This window comes from Aptenodytes forsteri, unplaced genomic scaffold, assembly GCF_000699145.1.
Source record: "Aptenodytes forsteri isolate BGI_AS27 unplaced genomic scaffold, ASM69914v1 Scaffold1, whole genome shotgun sequence".
NCBI lineage: Eukaryota > Metazoa > Chordata > Aves > Sphenisciformes > Spheniscidae > Aptenodytes > Aptenodytes forsteri.
Window position 1 is genome coordinate 1424916 of NW_008795035.1, and position 7870 is coordinate 1432785.

Here is a 7870-nt window from a genome sequence, read left to right on the forward strand (position 1 = left end):
GGCCTCCCTGAGGTGCCGTGCGCCCCGTGCGCGGTGGCGGGGCGCCGGCCTCTTCCCCTCGGCCCCGGGGCTGTGTCCTGTTGAGCTCCGGAACCCGATAAGCCTCGTTGCGGGGCAGGGGTGGCCGCCGTACGCTGCTCTGAGCGGGGCGCGGGGCGGGAGGACGCGGCCGCAGAGCTCGAACCGGGCAGGCCGGCGTTGCTGCCGCCAAGGAGGCAGGCGCTGGCCTTGAGAAGGCGGCGGTACTGTTCAATTAACGCGTCTCCTTTGGCTTTTGCTTCGTCTCTGGCCTCCAAAACTTATGCGAGATCAAAGTAAGAAGTTTAATCTTTTCTAGGAAGAAGAAAAACTAATCCAGCAGGAACTAACCAGTTTGAAAGCAACAGTTTCTGCCCCCACCACAACACTTGTGAGTTCCGTTAGTGCTTACGGGCTGTGGGAACAGCAGACCAAAGGTGAAGAAAAACAGTGTTCTCACTCTTTTTGCCAGGCGGCGTGTGCAGGTTGTCTGCGTTATAGATATTTAATCGTCAGCATCAAAAGGTACCGATGCCTGTGGCTTTGCGGCATGGTTAAAATAGTGAGGACACTGCGGTTCTGTTTGTGAACAAACGGTAACGATGCGGCGCCCAGAGTCTGCCGTTCTGTAGTTTCTGAAATAATGCCGGAGAAAAAGCTGGGTGATGAACTGCTTCCATCAAACAACGTTCTTTGCAGGCTGACATTGTTCTTACAGCTTACTTGTGCTATATAAGAAGCTGTGCTTTGTTGTATGCTCATGCCCGAGTTACAGGAGTTGATATATTCTGGTTTGAGTGAGTTAATGCGTATCTCAGTCCCATGAGTGAGAATTTTTGAAGGGAAAAAATAAAGTTTTACCTCGCACGTAGTGAAAACCCATCCTAGGTCAGTGTAGTGATTGGTAAAAAATGATTTGCATTAGCAGTGTGGTCATCTAACACTTAATCCGTATTTTTTGTGTTAGTCATAATTGCTCTAGTGTTGATCACGCGCATGCTAATCAAGATAACATCTTTAAGTGTAGCATATGGGGAGTTCTGCTCTTACGGTCAAAAATTAATAATGATTTGCAGAAGAGGTTCATAGCAAAGGAAAAATTGTGAATACCCTGATTTTAGAAAACGAATGTGAATGCGCAGATGTTTCTATGGGATAAAGTCCTCTTCATTAGAGCAGTGAAGAAGAGCATAAAACATGGCTGACTTAATTCTCAGTAATTTATTTTTGGTATTTCAGAGACTGATGAAAGAATGTATGGTGAGACTCATCTATTGTGAAATGCTGGGGTACGAGTCTTCCTTTGGATATATCCATGCAATCAAGCTTGCACAGCAGGGAAATCTTTTGGAGAAAAGAGTTGGTATGTGCATGGAGCTGTAGCCTTAATAATATTCTCAAACTATTTTTAAAGTTTCTTAGGATCTATAATTCATGTAAAAATACAACTTACTTAAAACGTTCTTCTATTTTCTTGGTCTTGTTTCATAGTCTCTCACTCCTCTTTGAAAATAACTAAATCCCTAATTTGTGAGCTGCTCTGCATCTGCTTGTAGAACGGAAGGCAGGGGAAATCAATTTATTTTAAATCATCAGTTGTTCTTTCATTGTTTTGAATTGCGGCACCAATAAACAAGTGATTTATGAGAAATTTTGTTAAAGAACACATCAAACAGAATGAGTTTCTGACAGGATTTGGTCTCTTTTTCAAGTACCGTAGTACAAGAGTAGACAAAGATGTTAACGTCAGACAATTTCCGCAAGCATTGTATTGGTTTCCCAGTGTTTAACTTAGAGATAGTTGTTTAGAATTTTCATAAAGGGCTTATTACTGTTAGCAAAGTGGCCCTGAAATATTTTCTGTTTTGGTACTTGTAGGATTTTTTTTTTTTTTTAGTTTAGAAACAGTTGTAGGAAACGAGGCAAATAGGGAGGTCCTTATAGCATAGGTGCAGAAGTTCCTGAGGACATCTGAAAGGCTAGTTCAGATTTCTTTGAAATTTCATGCCGTTGTGATTTCCTTGCCTGCCAGTGTGGCTATTAACCTGTTTCCAGTAGATTTAGTTTGAAATAGCTGTCAGCCTGTCTCGTCTGGAGGATTTCCTTGCAGTTGCCGATTCAACTGCCTAGTGAAGACATTTCTTCTTGTTTGCAGAGAAAATGGTTTAACTCCAAGCAATACTATGTCTGCACACACAGAAGGAAGGCAATGTCTTGCGGGATATGCTTGTTTGATATCCTTTGTTTGAATTTCATCTGGATCACCCACTCAAGTATTGGAGTTTCTGAGAGAATGCGTTACAAGTGATGATTTAAAGTTGCTTTATCCCTGAGTAATGAAAGCCAGCGCACAGATGCTCTGGCAGGGATTAAGAAATTCTGTCTTCACCAAACCTGGGAGGGCAGGTGGTAAGCTGTTTTGAAGAAAACTTTGTGACCTCTGTAAGTGTCAAGAACCAATGAGTCTTGTTATTAATTGGTTTGAGACCTTCCCATACTAGGGCTCTCTTTGAGAAGGCTTTGGTGAAGCAGCATTTTTTTTTTTTTTTTAAATGTAGGTGGCTTAAAGTTCTCTGGACACAAAGCACCCTTAAGCTTTGATCTGCTAAAAGGATGTTATCAAGAGTGTGTGTGTGGATTTTGGTTTTCGTGGTGTTGTTCTGCAGTTATACGTGATCTATGAGGACGACCTTGTCTGTTCTCAGTGCAATATACGGAAGTCTGTATTAAGGAAGTGTTGTCAGTTGATCCGGTCAAGATGGGTTACTCTTTTACCCAACGTGAGCCTCAGTGAATGAGAGCGAACTACCTTTTTGCAGGTGTGCTAAGCTGATCAAGTCCATAGTTTCACGAGCAGATGGGTCAATCTGATAGCCCAGACAATACAGTTATTTGTATCGAAGTTGCTCGTTTTGATCCCTAAGCCCTGAATGAACCAAGACCTTTTTTAAGAGCCATCTCTGCAATACAAATATTGTCATGAGTTGTGGCACGCCCTCCCCACCCCCCACTTTAGGTCCCTTAGTTTAAAAGGAAGAGGGGTCTTGAAGAAAAAGGTTTCTGGCAGGTTTCTTTTCTGGGGTTCTGGAGTTGTTTCTTCCTTGTTAAGAAATAACAAGGGAGTTTTTTGGCATAGGATGGTGAATTTACTTCTGTATTCCAAGTTGAAGATAAAATTTCTTTGAAATGGAACTTTATTTTTTGTAAGAAAGAGAAACAAATATAAGGAAGTGCATTTGTTGTGTAGTCTAGAAGGAATATACTTTTGTCTGTGCAGAGAAGATACTCGTTTTTCAGGAAGTGTTTTTTCGTGGTGTTCTTGGCTGCTTTTTAGCTATAACAGTATTGTAATGTCTCTTATTTCTCACAGCTTATGAATTCTTACCCGTTATTTGTTGAGCTTTACTGCAACTTAAATATAACTGGTTTGCCTGGAAATAAAAAAGTCTTGATATTTAAAACACAAGCAACTGTCATCCAACAGTGGGGTTTTTTTGTTGGGTTTTTTAAATTGTTTGAATTAACTCTTCTTGTATTACCAACAGTCTTTAAGTTTTCTATCTTGAAGTTGCTTATTGCTTGAGAGTAGTAATCGAGGCTGCTTTCTTTTATAGGTTACTTGGCAGTTTCTTTATTTCTCCATGAAAATCATGAACTGCTACTTCTACTTGTGAACACAGTTGTGAAGGTACAGTGTTTTTGGAGGTCTGGAGGTAAACTAAACTTGGACCAATTCTTCCCGTTTTGTGTCACACAACATCTAAGCTATGTACTCATTAATTCTGTCTTGCTCTCTTAAAGTTGCTGTTTCTTTGGTTAGCAATGAAAATTTGAAATGTCTTTCCCTGGCTTTTTAATTTAATCTTGGCATTCCTGCTGTTGAAGCTATGATTTTAATTTTTTTCAAAGGAGATAGACCATAAAAATTCCTTTATAAAATGTACCAATTCTGTACATTCTCAACTCCAGGAGGAGCCATGCATGCATATTTCAGTGTAAACTTTTGCTTTTAGCTGACAGCAAGTATCTGTTGGCTGCTTTGAGTTTTTTTGATAATTTTGATTGATAGAAAATGGAAATATGCTTTGGAGTGACACTGAAAATCTGTTACCTAATAATATTTCATAGGTGTCATCTTCTGTATTACTGCCTCTTACATGGAGCAATTGTGACTTATAACAACTCTTTCTGCGTAATGATTATTTTTATATTACAGTAGGTCGAAGTCACATAGACTGAAAGTGAATGCTCATTTTGCTGTTGTGATTGAAGACTGTTTTATAACCTTAAAAAATCTGACTTGAAAGTAGTAAGGATGTGGAAAGAATGAGAGTCCACAAAGAACTAAACCAAAATGAGCACTAAAACCTATCTGGGACAAATGGCCAGAGCAAATAATGATGTGAGCTGGAAACCTTACACGTTTCATTTGTTTTGAAAAATAATTCTAGTCTTGTATTTCATGAATTCATCCATCCTTTTTTGATTTAAGGTTACAGTGAGCTATATCTGCTATTCTTAATTGCATTTGGGACAGATGGTGAATTTTCATTCTTTCTTTTGTAGAACGTTACATGTAATTTGCATTCTCTTCTTAGGGAGTAGGTAATGTCTTATTTTAGTGCACAAATATGTAGTTGGCAGTATTATTGAGCTTGCTCTTTTTTTCTTTTTTTTTTTTAAATTCTTTGGGCTAGATCAAAGGCACTAGAGAGAATACTGTCGAATTCTGTGAGAAGTGCCTCATCCTGCTGATCCAACTGGGCACTCAGCATAGATTTGCAATCATCAAACTATTTCAGTAAACAAACATTGATCGTAGTTCTATGTGTTAATCTTGCATACGTTTAAAATATGAATGTAGTTCTATAACACGAATGTGAGGAGCTGCGCGTTCCTTCTTCCTGTATAAGAGAAGAAAAGAACTCGATTAGCTCAGTGAGATCTGACACTTGTCAAACATGAGCAGACAAGAGGATGGCTGGCAGCAGGATGCTTGCTGTAGGTGGGCTAGATCCAGCCTGCTTGTGAAAGATTTGGGGTATGTCTGTGCAGAATTTAAAAGTCTAAATGAAAAATGACTGTCTTATTTCAATGGTTGTGACAGGACTTACAGAGCACTAATCTAGTAGAGGTGTGCATGGCATTAACCATCGTCAGCCAGATCTTTCCACGGGAGATGATTCCAGCTGTTCTTCCCCTAATAGAAGACAAGCTCCAGCATTCTAAGTACGTATTCATTTACAGAATTTCAAGTGGCCTTGTACGGTTGAAGGGCTTAATTTTGTGGGTAGTTTTAGTAAACTGGTGTTTTTTTCTGAGTTGGTCCTTCTAATCATTACCTTCAGAAATTGTTCCTCTCCTAGTTTTTCTCTTGGATTCTTGTCTCATTTATTTGCAGTCTTGACTGAGTATTGGGTAAGTATTAATCTTTTACATAACCAGTTTTGATAGGTAAATGTAATTGAATTTATCTGCTGGAGTCCTTTTAACAAATACGTGGATGAAGAAGTGTGTGTAGAGTAAGTGGAGAAACAGATTGGGATCCTTGGAAGTACTTCACTGATACTTTTTTTTCTTTAATAAAGCTCTTTATAGAAACTTTGTGGGTAAAAGTGTATCTGCAGATATCAATACCCTTGAATTGCTTATAGGTAAATGTAATTGAATTTATCTGCTGGAGTCCTTTTAACAAATACGTGGATGAAGAAGTGTGTGTAGAGTAAGTGGAGAAACAGATTGGGATCCTTGGAAGTACTTCACTGATACTTTTTTTTCTTTAATAAAGCTCTTTATAGAAACTTTGTGGGTAAAAGTGTATCTGCAGATATCAATACCCTTGAATTGCTTGATTCTTAATTTATAATATCCCATACCCAGAGGATAACATTGTAAGTGTTGTGTTGATTAGAAAGGGAACTGTGGAATGAACTAACTCAGTAACTTCTAGAGAGGTATTTTTTGGAGCTGCACGTGACTACAGCGGATTAGCAGTGTCCGATTTCATTGTTTATTTGGTGGCCATTCTTTTGAATTGTCAATCTGATATCAAGCCCTGCTATTCTTTTAAGTCACTTCCTCACTTAGATGGTATTTGCGAAGTCATTTGTTATCAAATACGTAAAACATGGGTTCTCATCTCTCTCCGAATCATGATGTTGTGATGACTGGCCACATAATTTTACAATGCTGGAGAAATAACAAGTGCAAGTTGTTTTGTTAAGTCAAGTACTTAAAATACACAAGCAGCTTCATCTTGTTTTGTGTAAATCTCATTTCTCTTCAGGGAAATTATCCGAAGAAAAGCTGTTCAAGCTTTATATAAATTCTATCTCATTGCTCCTAACCAAGTTCAGCATATTCATGATAAGTTCCGGAAAGCCTTATGTGACAGGGATGCTGGAGTCATGGCTGCTTCTTTGCATATTTATCTTCAAATGATTAAGGTAGGCAAAGAATTAGAAGCACAACTGAACTTAGGAGCTATTTGTATATTTTTTTTAATTTTAAATACACCATGTACTGTACAGAAGTTTTGCAGAAGAAACTTACTTGTAATCGTCAGAAGAGTTAATTTATGTGATCATGGATATCTGTGTTATGTTTGTTTGTGCTAGCTCTCCATTTAGGTTGACAGATCCACTTCATGCACGATCTGAATGCTCAGCATTATTGGCATCCTCAGCTAGAGGATCTAACTTCTACAGTGTGTTAAAGGGTTTGCTGAAATTTGCTTGTGAATTTTTTTCTTTTTTTTTTTACTGTTGCCTTCAAGTTACATTCGTTCCCTCTGCAAACGTGTGAGAAAATAGCATAGGTTTAAAATGAAGAGCTTACAAGTGTTGGGGGCGTGAGAGTAGAAGTTTGATTTAAAGAAATGAAACCATCAGTGTAGGTATTTTGATCTTACTCAATTTGTGGATTGTTTTTACTTTTGAGGTGCTGTATCAAAATATTTGAGTTGTATTTCTCTTTCATTATGTAGGAAAACTCACCTGGATACAAGGACTTGACTGGGAGTTTTGTAACAATCCTAAAGCAGGTAGTGGGAGGAAAGCTCCCTATTGACTTCAACTATCACAGTGTGCCAGCACCATGGTTACAAATTCAGCTTTTAAGAATATTGGGGCTGTTAGGAAAAGATGATCCAAGGTAACCAGACCTTTCTCTGTAATTAATATTTTGAAGGTACAAAGAATACAGTCATGACCTGTACCGCATTGTCATGGTTTAACCTCAGTCGGCAACTGAGCACCTGCTCAGCATTATTGGCATCCTTAGCTAGAGGATCTAACTTCTACAGTGTGTTAAAGGGGGTTTGCTGATTTGCTTGTGAATTTTTTTCTTTTTTTTTTTACTGTTGCCTTCAAGTTACATTCGTTCCCTCTGCAAACATGTGAGAAAATAGCATAGGTTTAAAGTGAAGAGCTTACAAGTGTTGGGGGCGTGAGAGTAGAAGTTTGATTTAAAGAAATGAAACCATCAGTGTAGGTATTTTGATCTTACTCAATTTGTGGATTGTTTTTACTTTTGAGGTGCTGTATCAAAATATTTGAGTTGTATTTCTCTTTCATTATGTAGGAAAACTCACCTGGATACAAGGACTTGACTGGGAGTTTTGTAACAATCCTAAAGCAGGTAGTGGGAGGAAAGCTCCCTATTGACTTCAACTATCACAGTGTGCCAGCACCATGGTTACAAATTCAGCTTTTAAGAATATTGGGGCTGTTAGGAAAAGATGATCCAAGGTAACCAGACCTTTCTCTGTAATTAATATTTTGAAGGTACAAAGAATACAGTCATGACCTGTACCGCATTGTCATGGTTTAACCTCAGTCGGCAACTGAGCACC

The 7870-nt window shown here is 38.6% G+C and overlaps 1 protein-coding gene across 1 annotated transcript in view; it reads left to right on the plus strand.

Moving 5' to 3' along the window:
• Positions 1–343: 343 nt before the first annotated feature.
• Positions 344–7870, plus strand: part of AP4E1 (adaptor related protein complex 4 epsilon 1 subunit) — a 44632-nt gene continuing 37105 nt past the window's right edge. Inside the window, exons 1-6 of the mRNA XM_019471350.1 lie at positions 344–409; positions 1258–1381; positions 3633–3706; positions 5126–5247; positions 6305–6464; positions 7004–7170. Of these exons, the coding sequence (XP_019326895.1) occupies positions 1264–1381; positions 3633–3706; positions 5126–5247; positions 6305–6464; positions 7004–7170 (641 nt within the window). The 5' untranslated portion in view covers positions 344–409; positions 1258–1263. The remainder of the gene's footprint in view (positions 410–1257; positions 1382–3632; positions 3707–5125; positions 5248–6304; positions 6465–7003; positions 7171–7870) is intronic.